Below are 19,882 nucleotides of genomic sequence, written 5' to 3' on the forward strand. Positions count from 1 at the left end.
ACAGCTCCAAACTTTGTCTCTGTAACTCCTTCCATGGGTGTTTTGTTCCCATTTCTAGGAAGGGGCAAAGTGTCCACACTTTGGTCTTCGTTCTTCTTGAGTTACATGCGTTTAGCAAATTGTATCTTATATCTTGTGTATCCTAAGTTTCTGGTCTAATATCCACTTATCAGTGAGTACATATTGTGCGAGTTCATTTGTGATTGGGTTACCTCACTCAGGATGATGCCCTCCAGGTCCATCCATTTGCCTAGGAATTTCATAAATTCATTTTTTTAATAGCTGAGTAGTACTCCATTGTGTAAATGTACCACATTTTCTGTATCCATTCCTCTGTTGAGGGGCATCTGGGTTTTTTCCAGCTTCTGGCTATTATAAATAAGGCTGCTATGAACATAGTGGAGCATGTGTCCTTCTTACCGGTTGGGACATCTTCTGGATATATGCCCAGGAGAGGTATTGCGGGATCCTCCGGTAGTGCTATGTCCAATATTCTGAGGAACTGCCAGACTGATTTCCAGAGTGGTTGTACAAGCCTGCACTCCCACCAACAATGGAGGAGTGTTCCTCTTTCTCCACATCCTCGCCAGCATCTGCTGTCACCTGAATTTTTGATCTTAGCCATTCTGACTGGTGTGAGGTGGAATCTCAGGGTTGTTTTGATTTGCATTTCCCTGATGATTAAGAATGTTGAACATTTTTTCAGGTGCTTCTCTGCCATTTGGTATTCCTCAGGTGAGAATTCTTTGTTCATCTCTTAGCCCCATTTTTAATGGGGTTATTCGATTTTCTGGAGCCCACCTTCTTGAATTCTTTATATATATTGGATATTAGTCCCCTATCCGATTTGGGATAGGTAAAGATCCTTTCCCAATCTGTTGTTGGTCTTTTTGTCTTATTGACGGTATCTTTTGCCTTGCAGAAGCTTTGCAATTTTATGAGGTCCCATTTATCGATTTTCGATCTTACAGCACAAGCCATTGCTGTTCTATTCAGGAATTTTTCCCCTGTACCCATATCTTCAAGGCTTTTCCCTACTTTCTCCTCTATAAGTTTCAGTGTCTCTGGTTTTATGTGGAGTTCCTTAATCCACTTAGATTTAGCCTTAGTACAAGGAGATAGGAATGGAACAATTCACATTCTTCTACATGATAACCGCCAGTTGTGCCAGCACCATTTGTTGAAAATGCTGTCTTTTTTCCACTGGATGGTTTTAGCTCCCTTGTCAAAGATCAAGTGGCCATAGGTGTGTGGGTTCATCTCTGGGTCTTCAATTCTGTTCCATTGGTCTACTTGTCTGTCACTATACCAGTACCATGCAGTTTTTATCACAATTTCTCTGTAGTGTACAGCTTTAGGTCAGGCATGGTGATTCCACCAGAGGTTCTTTTATCCTTGAGAAGAGTTTTTGCTATCCTAGGTTTTTTGTTATTCCAGATGAATCTGCCGTTTGCCCTTTCTAATTCGTTGAAGAATTGAATTGGAATTTTGATGGGGATTGCATTGAATCTGTAGATTGCTTTTGGCAAGATAGCCATGTTTACTATATTGATCCTGCCAATCCATGAGCATGGGAGATCTTTCCATCTTCTGAGATCTTCTTTAATTTCTTTCTTCAGAGACTTGAAGTTTTTATCATACAGATCTTTCACTTCCTTAGTTAGAGTCACGCCAAGGTATTTTATATTATTTGTGACTATTGAGAAGGGTGTTTTTTTCCCTAATTTCTTTCTCAGTCCTGTTCCTCCCAGCCAATATCTGATTGTGTTCCTCTCTTTCCCTCTCTGTCTCCTTTCCCACCCAGGTCCCACCCTCCTTACCCCCCTCCTCCTGTGATTGCTTTCTTCTCCCTCCCAGGTGGGATTGAGGTGTCCGTACTTGGGCCCTTCTGCTTGTTAATCTTGAGTTCTATGGAGTAGAACTGAGTATTCTGTACTTTCTTGGATAATATCCACTTAGTAGTGAGTCCATACATACACGTCCTTTTGGGTCTGAGTTACCTCACTCAGGATGATATTTTCTATTTCCAACCATTTGCCTGCAAAACTCAACATGTCTTCATTCTTAATAGCCGAGTAGTATTCCATTGTGTAAATGAACCACATTTTCTGTATCTTCTTCTGTTGTGGGACATCTGGGTTGTTTCCAGCTCATTGTCCCTTTATTCTCTGTAAGAATTTCTGCCCAGACCCTGTTGTTTCTGTCTGTCTAGTGTTTGTATGTTTGGATGGTTCTTGTTCTAAGGTACATCATTTATGAGTTTGAAATTGAACAAGGAAGGGAGTATGGAAGGCTTTTGAGGGAAGAAATGAAAGGGGAAAATATTGTAACCTCATAATCTCAAAAATAAAATAGCAAAATTAATGTAAAGTATGCTAAAAAGTTAAAATGTATTAAGATAAATGTAAAAACATAAATTAGTGATATAAAAAGACAGTGGAAAAGAAACATATCAAAGAAAGTAGAGAAGCTCTGGAGAGATGGCTCAGCAGTTAAAAGCATTGTGTTCTTCCAGAGAACCCAGATTCAATTCCCAGCACTCACATGGCAGCACAACAATTTAAAACTTCAGTCTCAGGAGCTCTGATACCCTCTGCTGGTCTCAGTGGATGCCAGGAATACAAGTGGCGACAGACATACATGCAAGCAATGAAACTATACACATAAAGTAAAATAAAATTCACTTAAGAAACTGGAAAAACATGAGGACGTTAGAAACAAAACAAAGGCAAAGTGTTGGACTGGCTTCTTTCTAGGTCTTCCAATATTAGAGTCTGCCAGCTGGAGGGTGGCATTTGAATTTCAGGTTATCTGTTATTCCATTTAGGTTATTACTGGACATAGACAAATCAAGGGTCAGATGTTGCTAAAAACCGTCTTCCCTTTAGAAGCTTCCCTTATTAATGTATAAGAAGCCTCTGTTGGCCACATCTAGGTTGGCCATCTTCTCTCACACTTCCAAGAATTTTCAGCTTGTACACTCCAGTATGGCCAATGTTTTAATGAGAGGTGTATGTCCCAATTGCACTAGAAGTTATTAAAACAAACACAACATTGAAATTTATAGAGGTATAACAATGTCTAAGCTTTCAGAATATACTTAACTTCAAATATGCTGATGGAAGATGTATTGTATTACTTCTAGGGCAACATAAACAAACATCTACACATCCCATATAGAGAACCATTAAGAAACCAAAGTAGGGATGCCATCAAAGTTTTATTGGGGTTACTTATAGGAATATGGGTCAGAGGCTACTACTAACAGAAGCAGAAGTGACTTGAAGATACTGAATCAAGAGCACATACTGTCACTGGTGACAGCTCACAAAAGCTGGAAACCTGGAAAGCACAGCATAACTTGCAGGCAGCTCACAGGTTGGAGAAGATCTTTCCAGGAAGTTTGTCTGTTCTCTGCTTCTTCTGAGCAGCTCCACTGGCCTGAGTCTCTTCCACACAGCTTGGTTAGTCTCTGTCTCTTTCAGGCTACTCTACTGGCTGAGAGTCTCAGCAGCCCTTACTGTTTACATACTGCTTAGAGACAGAATGTCCTAGTATATCTGGTCCATTTCAGAGTCATCCTAGAGCTTTTAAGGACTTCCTAAACTTAATAATATTCCCCGAAGAACAGACTTTTTCACCTCCCTGTAAAACCTGTGTCTTAGTAAGCTTTTCTCCAAGATAGAAAACAGGAGTGTTTTTTCATAATCAGGCTTGAAATTGTTTGGATTTTACACACAAGAATGTCCATTTATAGCCATTTTAATCTATAAAGACTCATCCCCGTGTAAAAGCACTAGTACTTAGTAGAAACCTGGAGATATGGTATAGTGTCAAGAGTTCTTGTTGCTCTTGCTGAGGACTCAGTTTGTATTTCCAGCACTCATGTAGTAGCTTACAGCAATACATATCCCCAGTTACAGGAGACATAGCAGGCATGAACATGGCAGAGATTCATACATGCAAACAAAACACCCACACATATGAAGTAAAATAAGTATATCTTCAAAATGTGTAAAAAATGAAATACTAGTACTCAGGCTACTATGAAATTTGTTAATCAGTTATTAAGTAAGAAGCTAAATCAGATACAAGTTTCCTGTTACAACCTAAAAAGACTACCTATTTTTTTCCTTTTTTTATTGGATATTTTCTTCATTTACATTTCAAATGCTATCCCAAAAGTCCCCTATACCCCCCCTTCCTGCTCCCCTACCCACTCAATCCCACTTCTTGGCCCTGGCTTTCCCCTTTACTGGGGTATAGAAAGTTTGCTAGACCAAGGGGCCTCTCTTCCCAATGATGGCAAACTAGGCCATCTTCTGCTACATATGCAGCTAGAGACACGAGCTCTGGGGGGTACTGGTTAGTTCATATTGTTGATCCTCCTATAGGGTTGCAGACCCCTTTAGCACTTGGGTACTTTCTGTAGCTCCTACATTGGGGGCCCAGTGTTCCATCCTATAGATGACTGTGAGCATCCACTTCTGTATTTGCCAGGCACTGGCAAAGCCTCACAGGAAACAGCTATATCAGGGTTCTTTCAGCAAAATCTTGCTGGCATATGCAATAGTGTCTGCGATTGGTGGCTGATTATGGGATGGACCCCCGGGTGGTGCAGTCTCTGGATGGTCCATCCTTTCGTCTTAGCTCTAAACTTTAAGACTATCTATTTTTGGCCCAATACTTATTCTTCTTATAGCACAAGTGAGCATATCATATAAAGCAGATTATTAGAGCATTATGTTAATTCATTCACTTATATTTTAAGCCACTAGGAAACCTGCAGATATCTTTATCAATGCTCTTCAGATAGCCTAGTAAGTGCTCTGTCCATGACTTTTAGGACTATGGGAATAAAAGGAGCCTTGCTGAATACATACTGCTTCGTGAGTGTGCAGGCTGCCCATGAGTTCATGAGTGCTGTGTTTTTGTCAGCACTCATGTCATGTCCAGAAAACAGCATTACTCCGTGATCCTCTCCAGCCTCTGGCTCTTTTATTCTTTCCACCGCTTCTTCCATGATAGCCCCTGAGCTTTGTGAGGAGACATAGATGTCCCATCTATGGTTGAGTATTCTACCAATACATAGTCTCTATATTTTGACGAATACATTTCTGCATTCTTGTGGGATAAAGTGATACTTTGTACATGATACTATTTAGTAACTTTAAAATGTTAGTAAATATTTATTACATATCAATAAGCCTGCTAAGAACCAGCTGCCAGAAAAATGCAACCAGTGAGCTAACTTTGATTTTTGACCATTATAGTTTGATTTGGTTTTGGTTTTGGTTTTTTTTTAAGACAGGGTTTCACTGTGTAGCCCTGGCTCTCCTGGAACTCATTTTGTAGACGTGGCTGACTTTGAACTCACAAAGATCCACCTACCTCTTCCTCTTGAGTGCTGGGATTAAAGTGTGCCACCACCACACAGCTAGCCATTAGTAATCAATGTTTAAGACCCCAACAAAGACATTCTCTTAGTATATAAGTAGGTGTAGAGCTTGTATTTTGATCTACCACTACAAGCCAAACCAGTTATATTTGAGGAACCACTCATGGAGGTTAACTATGATACTGGCTCAATATTAATGACTACCTTATAACCTCATTTAGGAACTGATATTATAGAAAGGTTTGGTGGCTTAAACCTATAATTCTACAATTCAGAGATAAAATAGGGGAAATTGAGTTTAAGTCCATACTGGACTACATAGGAAGACATTGAGAAGGAAAAAATATGTGTGAAAAGGAATCAGACCTATGGTCTCATTACATTTCCTTGTCTTAGAACGAATAGGTCCAGAATAGATTCAACCTTGTAGAAATATATGAAGCTAAAATCTACCAAATTCTCCCTTCCAAATTCAAAATTCTATGCTCTAAACAGTAAAAGTCAATGTCTCTATGAATTAGAGTACAAAAGTAAAAAAACCTCTGTACTTCTAGGTCCTAAATCTCTAAAACAATAGGCCCTCAGTGGCTAAAGTCAAACCCCAATTGAAACAATAACATGTTATAGAATATGCAAATGCCTCATATCAATTAAATCCTGTTGTGTTGATCAATCAAATCAACTTGTGTTGATCTTAAGGTCCGAGATTCACTAAAGAATTTAGGTAAGTGAGGTACCCAATCACAAAAGAACTCAAATGATATGTACTCACTGATAAGTGGATATTAGCCCACAAACTTAGAATACCCAAGATATAAGTTACAATTTGCAAAATACATGAAACTCAAGAAGAACGAAGACCAAAGTGTGGACACTTTGCCCCTTCTTAGAATTGGGAACAAAACACCCATGGAAGGAGTTACAGAGACAAAGTTTGGAGCTGAGACATAAGGATGGACCATCTAGAGACTGCCATATCCAGGGATCCATCCCATAATCAGCCCCCAAACGCTGACACCATTGCATACACTAGCAAGATTTTGCTGAAAGGACCCTGATATAACTGTCTCTTGTGAGACTAGGCCAGGGCCTAGCAAACACATAAGTGGATCCTCACAGTCAGCTATTGGATGGATCACAGGGCCCTCAATGGAGGAGCTACAGAAAGTACCCAAGGAGCTAAAGGGATCTGCAACCCTATAGGTGGAACAACATTATGAACTAACCAGTACCCTGGAGTGCTTTACTCTAGCTGCATATGTATCAAAAGATGGCCTAGCTGGCTATCACTGGAAAGAGAGGCCCATTGGACTTGCAAACTTTATATGCCCCAGTACAGGGGAACGCCAGGGCCAAAAAGTGGGAGTGGGTGGGAGGGTATGGGGGACTTTTGAGATAGCATTGGAAATGTAAATGAGGAAAATACCTAATAAAAAAATATAAAAAAAAAAGAATTTAGGGAGTTACTCATGAATCCATTTGAATTACACAATACATTATTGATAAACTGTCACTAAATTACTTGAGTTAATGAAGCCAAAATCAAAGGTTTAAATTCAAATGAAATAATTGTGAAGTTCCTTCTTTTCCTAGATTTCTCATTTCAGGGCAGAAATCTTATAAGAATGACATGTTTATTGTATTAAAGCTAATATTTGAAACTGTTGCCAAAAACTACAACAGAGTGAGGAAACCAGGAAAGGGGATAACACTTGAAATGTAAATAAAGAAAATATCTAATAAAAAAATCTTTAAAAGAAAAAAAGTAACAACATTCATATTTTCTTATATATCCAAATGTGTATATATATATTAATATAGTTAAAAATTATATAGTGTAGTATATGTATATCTTTACATGTTTTAAAATATATCTTTTTAAGAATTTTTTACCTGTCCATGAGTATTCTCTATAAATGTTACATTAGTCCCATATTGATCATAAGATTGATGTCAATGTTTACTTCAATATGTTATTGGTCTTTTGGTTTCTTTCTATATTCACTAATACAAACAACTCTGAAATAAAGATCTCCATGAAGATAAAATCTTAAGATACAATAATAGAAGGGAAATCTCTGGGTCTATGAATATGAAATGTTTACATTTGGTTTTTCTTTTGAAGAATATAATACTTGAGTTCTCAAAGGGTTCTTGACATATTTTCTAAGCTTATCTTTTCTTACTTTATAGCAATTCATATTTAGATAATTGCTGTAAGCATTACTAAAAATTGACTATATGTGATCTAGACACCAGGATGCATCTCTTCTTTCTATAATCCCCTGGGATGGAAATCAGAAGGTCTACCTGAGTCTATTTACAAGATGCGACACAGACACCGGTCCCCTCTCATTTATTTATTTTTTTATTTATTTATTGCTTATCCATTGGCTCCATTATTCATGTTTCTTTCTTTTTTTTCAGATGGAATGGGGCGAGTCCTTGCTCAAGATGTATATGCAAAAGACAACCTACCCCCATTCCCTGCATCAGTAAAAGATGGCTATGCTGTTCGAGGTAAATACGTTGTTTTTTTTAAAGGGTCATCAGACACGTACTCTATTTTTCTACATTTTTTTCTCTATCCATATTCCTGAATACTGTTATATCCATTCTCAATTAACTGTCAAAATTACTTCATTCACTGATAAACCTGCTAATCTGTACCTATGTATTTTTGATACAATCTTATTATTCTGCAGGAAAAGTATTATATAGTCCTATGAAAATTCCTTAGTATAAATATACACACAGAGGTCAAAGTAAAAACTCCATTACTTGTCTATGAATGTGGCTCAGAGAAACTACCTAGCATGTACAAGGCCCTGAGTTCTCTGGCATGACGAAACCAAAAGATACTGTTACTGTAGCTTATGCTTTTGCCCTTTCACATACCAGAAAGCAGAGAGCCTTGATCTGGAAGTCTTCTGCATGTTTTCTAGTTGGAAACATCTATAGATCCCAGGAAAAATGAGCAGATTCCTAGCAGTCAGGTTAAATGTAAAAGTCTGTTCTCTTCATTCAAACTTAAATATCAGTAAAGGATTTGATGAAACACAGGCATGAAACCTTGAATTCTCTCTGGAAGAAACCATGTTCAGAGTTTTGGAACTCCAGATGCCACTACCCTCAGAGTTCATACCCTCAGAGTTGCCAAAAATTGTATTAAGCTTAAAAGCAAATAATAAATAACAGCTGCCTGCCTAAAATCTGATCAGATAACCCAGGATAAGATGTCAGCTAACTTGCTTTTTTAACTCTTATTTGATTTTTTTCCTTTGTTTTTCTGTGTATATTTTAAAATAGGAATACACTATGATATGATTACATTGATCTAATTAGCATATATATATTGTTTCATATAATTGTTTCTTATGATGAGAATGTTCAAAATCGATGTTCTTAGCAATTTTGAAAAATCAATATTTTATTTTGTGTTTATTGGTTATTAATTCAAATAAAAAATAATCTAAAAATAGTTCCCACCTTTTCAGGGTTAAAAATACAGTTCTTTTTTTTTATTTAAAATTTTTTATACAATATATTTTGATCATATTTTCCCCTCCTCCATCTTCTACCAGGTCCTACCCACCTCTCTATCCACACAGCTTTGTGTGCTTTTTCTTTCTTTTTCAAAAAAAAAAAAAAATTACAAAAAAATACATTAAAACAAACAAGCAGAAGGCGAATAAGATAGAAAATACTAAACAAACCAAATGAAGCAAAAGGCCACCAAATAAGCCACTGATTGTTATGTGTTGGTCAGCTACTCTGGGCATAGGGTTTGCCATGTAGTAGGGTTGCTATATCCAGTGACATTTCATAAGAGAAAGCTGATTTTTCCCTTTGTTGTTGGGTATCAATTTTTCAATATGGAATTATAAAATATCATTCATTCATTAATTTTCAATAAAAAGTAATTTTCTTTAAAATACTTCAAAAACAAGTTGTTTCATATATTTAAACATTTATAAAATGTTGATAATTCTTGAAGTAGTTTTTGACTGTATTTTAAATTATCTACAAGGCTTTTAAATGAACCTGTAAGAAACAGCATTTCAGAAAACTTCTAGTTTTCAAAAAGGAAAAAAAATACAAAAATCTAGTAATTTGTTCACTCAGTTACTATTTATAAAGGCTAAGATTACAACATGTAGTAATAAAAGGGATTCTATGTTAATTTTTTTGTTTTGTTTTGTTTTTCAAGACAGGGTTCCTCTGTTTAGCTCTGGCTGTCCTGGAATTCAGTCTGTAGACCAGGCTAGTCTATGTTAATTTTTGTCCCTCTCTACATCAAAGATCAACTAACAAAGGTCAACTGTGAAAAATAGTGCATTTGAAATTTGAAATGTATATAAAGAAAATATCTAATAAAAATGACTAAGAAAGAAACTAGTGACTCAAACAATATTTTATTTAAGCCTTTAGAAAAAATAATGCCTTATGCTTAAAGAAACAACCACACATGAGAGTGCATGTCTGTAATCCTAGCACTCAGTGGAAATCCAAGAACTGTAGGTTATGTGATGAACTACAGACCAGCTTGTACTACAAAGTGGTACCCCATTAAGAACGGACAAAAGGGGAGAAGAAAGGAAAGAATAAAATTACTTCACATGTCCTCTTTAAAATAGAAAAAGTTGTTTAATTGTCACTGTTACAGCAAATATAATTAAGTATTCATATATAAGGTGTAATCACCTCCATATTTAGGCCCCAAATACCTTGCTATATCAAATGACATGAAAATTACAGTAGTGATCATAAAACTCATTAGATAGGCCTTATATTACCAGTAGTATTGATCTTAAACCCAAATAATATATTTAATAAAACATAATATTCTCTAGAAATTCTTTTTTCTTTTTTCCAAGTCATTACCTTACTGTGTCATTGAAGAAGAAATGGGTGAGACTAAACAACAAAGGCTTTTTTTTTAACCCCAATTCTGGATTTTTTTCTTTTTTCCAATTTAAAAATTAGTGGCTTTAAGAGCTAGGGAGAGCCAGGCATGGTGGCGCACACCTATAATCCCAGCACTTGGGAGCCAGAGGCAGGCAGATTTCTGAGTTCGAGGCCAGCCTGGTCTACAAAGTGAGTTCCAGGACAGCCAGGGCTATACAGAGAAACCCTGTCTAGAAAAACCAAAAAAAAAAAAAAAAAAAGAGCTAGGGAGAAAACTTAGTCGGTGAAAGTACTTGCCAAGTAACCTTGAGGACCTGAGCTCAAATTCTCAGGTACCAAGCATAAGTGTCTCTAATCCTATTTCTATAGGGAGATGGAAGGAAGAGCAGAAGCTCATGAACCAGCTACCCCACCATATACAGCCGGAAAATGTCAAAGGCCCTGTTTTAAATAAGAGAGTTGGCAAGGCTGTTCACTGACATCCACATGTGCCCTGTCCTACACAGGTGCTTGCCTTTGCACACATAAATGTACATATATGCTCAAAAAATTTATTCAAATAACTTTACCTTGCACAGTGATACATGTCTATAATTCCATTAAGTGAAAGACAGGTGTAGAACTATCTTAAATTGAAGCCCAACCTGGTCTGCATAGCATGTTCCAGCCCAACCAGGGCCATACAGTAAAATCCTATGACAAAAATAATTTTTTAATACTCTTCACTCCTAAAAATAAAAGTAGTCAGAAATGGTAGTGTAACTCAGTAATAATGCACTTACCTGGCATGGCAAACATCTAGTTCCAGAACTGTAAATATACTAAGAGGAAAATACAATGCAATAAAGCTTATCTATTCCAGTTCATAAATAGGATTATTTCATGTCCATGGATATTCCAAATTCCCTTTAAATAAATAAGAAAATATTAAGCTGAAAAATGTTACAAAAATATTGGAGAAGGTTAGGTTTGCAAATTGATATATTCATACGTCCATGGATATATCTCCATGAATATAATATATTATCATCATCATCATGATCATCATGTCATTTGAAAGGATAAGCCAAACGAACATCATGGTAGAAAAGCACATCATATACATGAAAACCATCTCCATTGATGTCAAGAAAGGACACAAATCAATCCACTTCTGCTGATGCTTAGAATCTGTTGCATACCAAAGATCAAGCCAGTCCTAGAACAGCGATTGTCTACTCTGTGAAATCAGAAATACACTCCACTTCCCTGAAATAATTTTAATGAAATTTTAGAGCCTTAATACTAGGTTCTTGTTTCTTGCTAAGTCCATGCTGATTTATTCTTGGCTCTGTTGCATCTCACAGCTGCTGATGGTCCAGGGGATCGTTTCATCATTGGGGAATCCCAAGCTGGTGAGCAGGTGAGCTTCATAAGCCTGAAAGACACTGAAGATTTCTGCTTCACAGACTCTGGGCATCCAATTATAAGTTTCCAATATCAGCATTTTGTGGAAGTTGTAGAGAAGGATTAGTTAGAATACTGTCAAAAGGATAAAAGAAAAGTCATAGGGCTGGAAAATGCTTATGAGGCATGTCTGTGGAGACGTAACAAAATTATTCATTATATATTGATAGATGTAGATTCATTAAGTAATGTTCTTTTATTGTTCACAAGGGGACTTTTCTTCCTGTAAATTTTGATTTTTCTGGCTAGAACTACATGCACCTCAATGCTTAGATGCTTAAATAAGGAAGCCAGAGTTACTACTGTTGGAATCAACCTTCTACAGATGATATTAACCCTGTTTATTTTTAAAGTACATGAGAAGTTGAGGAAGAAAAGAAGACATGGAGATGTAGTTTACCAAAACTGACACCTTTTTAAAAATTATTTATTGCTATTTTATTTTCACCTACTACTTAGAGGGAAAAAGAGCTAGGCTTGGTGTGTGTGTGTGTGTGTGTGTGTGTGTGTGTGTGTATGAAGCATATAGGAAATTTCAATTTAAGAGAGAATACTTTCTCATGTTACAGAGTAAAGAAAATATGTCACATATTCTAGAATGTGCCTTTGTGCTTGATTCCTTCATGTACCGGTTGTATTGTCTGATCTAAATAGATATTTAAGGTGTTATGTATCCAGTAATATCTTTAACATTGGGTTTAATATTATATAAGCTGGTAGGAATCTTTTATCTGCCATCTAGAATTTATGATCTTAGAGAACAGCAAAATTGTTGCCAGGGTTGGTGGTACTTGTACAATCCTAACGTTCACTGATACCTTACAGGAGGATTGTGAGATCCAGGGTAGCCTAGGCTACACAACAAGATCCTAAATCAAGAAAATAAAACTAGTATTTTAAATTATTTAATAATCACATTAAAATACCTTAAGAGTTGATTTATTCCAAAAATTAAAGAAAAATAGAGGGCCACCCAGATGGCTCAGCTGGTAATGACATTTGTCACACAGCATGAAAACTGAGTTTGATTTCTGGAATCTACAACAAAAGAGAGAACAGTCTCCTGAAGGTTGTCCTCTAGCATCTACCAGTGCCATGATTCACACACATCATACATACAGAGTAATAACAATAAATAGCAAAAATTAGGGATTCAACTGCAATAGAGCTTATACATTTACATAATAGACATAGAACCCAAGGTGCTATGAAGTTAACATAGTTCAGCTTCAGTTCAGTAGCCTAGGCTGAAGAGATGGCTCAGAGGTTCAGAACACTTGCTACTCTTTTAGAGGACCTAAATTTGATTTCCAGCACCCAGATGGCAGTTCACCACTGTTAGTAGCTCCAGTTCCAGATTATTTGCCTTCTTCTGGCACCAGGCATGGACATGGCTCAGAAACAAAATACCCATACCCATAGAATAAAATAATAATTTTTAAAAGAAACAATAGCCCTTAAATTTACTTTAGGGTTTACTTCCTAATGCAAATTATTTAGCAAAAAATTCTCCTTAGACCTATTTAAAATTCAGTGTGTCATGGGCCCAGAAGATAGTTTGGACATTAACCCCTCTTAGAAAAACCACATATCTCACATGAAAACATTTTCATCAAAAATGAATATGCTAGAAAATGGTCATATGCATTAAGACATGTCTCAGATAATTTCTCTATCACAGTCCTCTTCTCAAAGCTCTGGGATCTAGGCAGAAGATGGGTGGAAAGAACCAGAGTAGTAGATGACTTTACAGAAATAGTATTTTCTAGACACAAAGTGAATACACATGAACTTAACAGTTGTAATAACAGATAAAAGACCTACAAGAGGTCAAGACAAACAAAAATTCATGCAGCTTGCAGGAGAGGGCATGGGTGGGCAAGAAGCCCCACCCCTCACTGAGGAGCTGTTGGCATTTGAGTGCTGCTTGCTGAAAGTAAAGTAAGTGTAATACCCCGTATCTACCACACTTCAGGGCAAACCTTATACCCTACAGTAGGCAGATAACACAAACTGTATTTGATGGGGGAGGGTGGAATCAAGTTAGAGGGGTAGGGAAGTGAGGAAGGATGTGGGAAGAGCTGGGGAGGAGAATGGATATGATCAAAAGACATTGAACAGCCAGGCGGTGGTGGTGCACGCCTTTAATCCCAGCACTTGGGAGGCAGAGACAGGCAGATTTCTAAGTTCGAGGCCAGCCTGGTCTACAAAGTGAGTTCCAGGACAGCCAGGGCTACACAGAGAAACCCTGTCTTGAAACACACACACACACACACACACACACACACACACACACACACACAGAGCAAAGCAAAAAAAAAAAAAAAAAAAAAAAAGACATTGGACAAAATTTTCAAAGAATTAATAAAAAAACATTTTGGATGTCCCAGATAATAAGTGATATCTGCAATTGGAAAGCATAATTTAAAAAAGACAATAGCCCTAACTTTTCATTTTAAATCTTGCATATTTTGGCAGAAATTTACATGAATATGTAACAATTCTGAACAACACTCAAATGTATTTTATTGAATTGGCAGAATGAAAGGGTTTAAAGTATGTAACTTGTGCTAGAACTTATCTATCACACTTGTCTATCTCCAATGATTATGGGAGAAAGATAAGAACACTGGAGGTATATACCAATATGCAATACATACTTCATGAAATTATCATAATAATGAGATACTGCAAATTTATCTGTTATAGAAATATTTGATGCTGCCAAGTGTATGCCAACCACTTTCTAGGCTTTAGGATTATAGAGAGTAAATCTGGAAAAGGAGAGGTTGTAAAGATTAATGTGACATTGTTCCCAAAGTTTGGACAGAATTAAAAGGAACCACAAAAGGATGTGAGACACACATAAAAACTAGCTGAAGTGGCATTCCATTACTACCTCTAGGTCTGAAGGAGAAAAGAAAAACAATAGCACCTCAACCTGGAGAGATTCATAATTATGAGACAGCTCCAAAAGGAGCTGTGGCCTTCAGTTAGTGAAGAATCCCTAACCACCACCAAACTGCAACAAGAACAAAGGGAGTGACGGATCTACTTCTCTGTTGACTAGTCCCACTGGCTAAACCTTATCCAAAAGGCCAAAGTGATGGGAACCTGCTTAAAATACTCCATAGAGCTCTCAGCCTTCTGGGCCACAGCAGAGGTTACAAAATATTGGTGTGATCTGCAGAGGCAAACCAAAAGTGAGCAAATATTTTGCCTTTGTAGAATTTACATTCTAGAATATATAATTAGCTTAATATTTAACCCAGAGTGGATTGAGAGGTTCAAAGTATATTAGCTACTTTGTGGTATTTTTGTGTTGACAATATAAAAGACATTTTCAAGGATTTTCTTACTATAAAGAATATCCTGTCTATAACTTCTAATTGATCTCACTATAAAGTACTTTATACTTCTGGTAGTGGAATAGTTTTCCTTAATCATTGTCTAAGGTTTGTATATACATGTGTGCATGCATGTGTGTGTGCATGTGTGTGTGCAAGCATAAGCGCACGCGAGCGTGTGTGTGTGTGTGTGTGTGTGTGTGTGTGTGTGTGTGTGTCTCTGTGTGTGTGTGTCTGTGTCTGTGTGTTAAGAAGCATATAACATAGGACTAGAGAGATGGTTCAGCAATTAAGAGCACTTGCTGTTAAGTTCCCTGCACCACAGGGAGACTTGCAACCAATTGCAATTCTGTAATTCTAGTTCCAGAGTATCAAATGCCCTCTTCTGACCTTTGGTAGCAATAGGACCACTTGTGGTGAACATACATACATATAGGCAAAATATTCATATACGAAAAATAAATCAAGCTAGAATACTTTAAACATTTTTTACTATTGGATCAGTATTTTCTTTTAGGAGTAATTTTGAAACCTCCTTGCTTCTATTCTGTCCTAAATTACCTCTGACAGATAGTTGTCTTGAAGGCCTATACAAATCTATCAGATGGATCGTGGAGATACATGCTTTTTTTTTTTTTTAAATCCATACTGGGATGTTTTAAAATAATTTAAATCTACATTTTAGACTTTTTTAACTGATAAGTGAAATACCATGATTTAGGAAATTCTTCAAGATAAATAATTTGGATGGTTTTTCTGGACCAAACATTGCTTAATGAAGTACAACATTTGTCAAACAACAGAACTGCAGCAAACTATCAAAATGATGGGTTTTCATATTTGTCAGGCATAATCTCCTATGACTTGGAATTTTTCTCACAGATTTTCAAATCACTTTATGTTAATGCAATTCACATTATTTGAATGAGAAGTAATAGTGTCAAGTGTAAGTGGCAGTCCTTCAAGACAAAGCTCCAAGAAAGTACTTTAAAGTACAAATTAAATCAGCTTAAATCAAGTTGCAAACTCTTTGGTGTGACTGCAGTTATTTATGGGTAGCTTCTACTACACTGGCTCTAAGTGAGTGAACTGTAAGAGTTTTCGACAGGAAGCAGAAAACCCAGCCTGACCAGGGTCACAAGTCCCTTCCAGCCGGCGCCAGCTCCGGGTCACCTGGGAGAGGAGTGGGAGGACACCCCCAAGGTGCCTAAAGGACAGCTTCTGAGTTAGACCCTATTTTGGGCTCCAGACATCCGGGCACCTTCCCTGCCAGAGGACAGGTGTCCTCCCCTCCCAGGAGGGCTTTGCTGGAGCACCTGGGGAAGCCATCTTGGTTCCTGGATCCCTTCCAGACTAGTCTGCCCAGGTGAGAGTGTGGACTACAGAAGCTAACAGCTTCTAGGACAGGCCCTGTTTCAGGCCTTCCTCTTCTGCCAGGAGGCAGGTCCAAACACCAGATATCTGTGCACCTTCCCTGCAAGAGGAGAGCTTGCCTGCAGAGAGTGCTCAGACCACTGAAACTCAGGAGAGAGCTAGTCTCCCAGGTCTGCTGATAGAGGCTAACAGAATCACGGGAGGAACAAGCTCTAACCAGAGACAACTATAACAACTAACTCCAGAGATTACCAGATGGCGAAAGACAAACGTAAGAATCTTACTAACAGAAACCAAGACCACTCACCATCATCAGAATGCAGCATTCCCACCTCAACCACTCCTGGGCACCCCAACACACCTGAAAACCTAGACCACGTTTTAAAAAGCGTATCTCATGATAATGGTAGAGGACATCAAGAAGGACTTTAATAACTCACTTAAAGAAATACAGGAGAACACTGCTAAAGAGTTACAAGTCCTTAAAGAAAAACATGAAAACACAACCAAACAGGTAGAAGTACTTAAAAACAGGAAAGCACATCCAAACAGGTGATGGAAATGAACAAAACCATACTAGACCTAAAAAGGGAAGTAGACACAATAAAGAAAACCCAAAGTGCAACGCTGGACATAGAAACCCTAGGAAAGAAGTCTGGAACCATAGATGCCAGCATCAGCAACAGAATACAAAAGATGGAAGAGAGAATCTCAGGAGTGGAAGATTCCATAGAGAACATTGGCACTACAATCAAAGAAAATGCAAAATGCAAAAAGATCCTAACTCAAAACATCCAGGAAATCCAAAACAAAATGAGAAGACCAAACCTACAGATAATAGGAGTAGATGAGAATGAAGATTTTCAACTTAAAGGGCCAGCAAATATCTTCAACAAAATTATAGAAGAAAACTTCCCAAACTTAAAGAAAGACATGCCCATGAAAATACAAGAAGCCTACAGAACTCCAGATAGACTGGACCAGAAAAGAAATTCCTCCCTATACATGATAATCAGAACAACAAATAAAAAAATAGAATATTAAAAGCAGTAAGGGAAAAAGGTCAAGTAACATATAAAGGCAGGCCTATCAGAATTACAACAGACTTATCACCTGACTATGAAAGCCAGAAGATCCTGGACAGACATTATACAGACACTAAGAGGACACAAATGCCAGCCCAGGCTACTATACCCAGCCAAACCTTCAATTAAGATGGAGAAACCAAAGTATTCCATGACAAAACCAAATTCACACATTATCTTTCCACGAATCCAGCCCTTCAAAGGATAATAACAGGAAAAAAAAAAAAAAAACAATACACGGATGGAAACCACGCCCTAGAAAAAGCAAGAAAGTAATCTTCAACAAACCTAAAAGAAGACAGCCACAAGAACAGAATGCCAACTCTAACAACAAAAAGAATAGGAAGCAACAATTACTTTTCCTTAATATCTCTTAATATTAATGGACTCAATTCCCCAATAAAAAGACATAGGCAAACAGACTGGCTACACAAACAGGACCCAACATTTTGCTGCTTACAGGAAACTCATCATGGTACCTTCTCCAAAATTGACCATATAATTGGTCACAAAACAGGCCTCAACAGATACAAAAATATTGAAATTGTCCCATGCATCCTATCAGATCACCATGGACTAAGGCTAATCGTCAATAACAACATAAATAGTAGAAAGCCAACATTCACTTGGAAACTGAACAACACTCTTCTCAATGATACCTTGGTAAAGGAAGGAATAAAGAAAGAAATTAAAGACTTTTTAGAGTTTAATGAAAATGAAGCCACAACATACCCAAACTTATGGGACACAATGAAAGCATTTCTAAGAGGAAAACTCATAGCTCTGAGTGCCTCCAAAAAGAAACTAGAGAGAGCATACATTAGCAGCCTGACAACACACCTAAAAGCTCTAGAACAAAAGGAAGCAAATTCACCCAAGAGGAGTAGACGGCAAGAAATAATCAAACTCAGGGGCGAAATCAACCAAGTGGAAACAAGAAGAACTATTCAAAGAATCAACCAATCCAGGAGCTGGTTCTTTGAGAAAATCAACAAGATAGATAAACCCTTAGCCAGACTCACTAGAGGGCACAGGGACAACATCCTAATTAACAAAATCAGAAATGAAAAGGGAGACATAACAACAGATCCTGAAGAAATCCAAAACACCATCAGATCCTTCTACAAAAAGCTATACTCAACAAAACTGGAAAACCTGGATAAAATGGACAAATTTCTAGACAGATACTAGGTACCAAAGTTAAATCAGAATCAGGTTAATGATCTAAACAGTCCTATATCCCCTAAAGAAATAGAAGCAGTCATTAATAGTTTCCCAAAAAAAGCCCAAAACCAGATGGGTTTAGTGCAGAGTTCTATCAGACCTTCAAAGAAGATCTAATTCCAGTTCTGCACAAACTATTCCACAAAATAGAAGCAGAAGGTACTCTACCCAATTCATTCTATGAAGCCACAATTACTCTGATACCTATTCCACAGAAAGACCCAACAAAGATAGAGAACTTCAGACCAATTTCCCTTATGAATATCGATGCAAAAATCCTCAATTAAATTCTCGCTAACCGAATCCAAAAACACATCAAAACAATCATCCATCCTGACCAAGTAGGTTTCATTCCAGGGGTGCAGGGATGGTTTAATATACAGAAATCCATCAATGTAATCCACTATATAAACAAACTCAAAGACAAAAACCACATGATCATCTCGTTAGATGCGGAGAAAGCATTTGACAAAATCAAACACACATTCATGATAAAAGTCTTGGAAAAATCAGGAATTCAAGGCCCATACCTAAACATGATAAAAGCAATCTACAGCAAACCAGCAACCAACATGAAAGTAAATGGTGAGAAGCTGGAAGCATTCCCACTAAAATCAGGGACTAGACAAGGCTGCCCACTTTCTCCCTACCTATTCAACATTGTACTTGAAGTCCAAGCCAGAGCAATTCGACAACAAAAGGAGATCAAGGGGATACAAATTGGAAAGGAAGAAATCAAAATATCACTTTTTGCAGATGATATGATAGTATATATAAGTGACCCTAAAAATTCCACCAGAGAACTCCTAAATCTGATAAACCTGACAAACAGCTTCAGTGAAGTAGCTGGATATAAAATTAATTCAAACAAGTCAATGGCCTTTCTCTACACAAAGGATAAACTGACTGAGAAAGAAATTAGGGAAACAACACCCTTCTCAATAGTCACAAACAATATAAAATACCTTGGAGTGACTCTAACTAAGGAAGTGAAAGATCTGTATGATAAGAACTTCAAGTCTCTGAAGAAAGAAATTAAAGAAGATCTCAGAAGATGGAAAGATGTCCCATGCTCATGGATTGGCAGGATCAATATAGTA

At 37.3% G+C, this 19,882-nt stretch overlaps 1 protein-coding gene across 23 annotated transcripts in view; it reads left to right on the forward strand.

The window, feature by feature from the left end:
- Gphn (gephyrin) overlaps window positions 1-19,882 on the forward strand; it is a 467,448-nt gene that overhangs the window by 383,995 nt on the left and 63,571 nt on the right. For all 23 annotated transcript variants that reach the window (XM_006515899.4, XM_017315079.2, XM_006515903.4 and 20 more), the window contains 2 exons: window positions 7,826-7,918; window positions 11,653-11,708. In XM_006515899.4, coding sequence (XP_006515962.1) covers window positions 7,826-7,918; window positions 11,653-11,708 — 149 coding nt within the window. The remainder of the gene's footprint in view (window positions 1-7,825; window positions 7,919-11,652; window positions 11,709-19,882) is intronic.

The sequence above is a fragment of the Mus musculus genome, chromosome 12 (assembly GCF_000001635.26).
Source record: "Mus musculus strain C57BL/6J chromosome 12, GRCm38.p6 C57BL/6J".
Classification (NCBI taxonomy): Eukaryota; Metazoa; Chordata; class Mammalia; order Rodentia; family Muridae; genus Mus; species Mus musculus.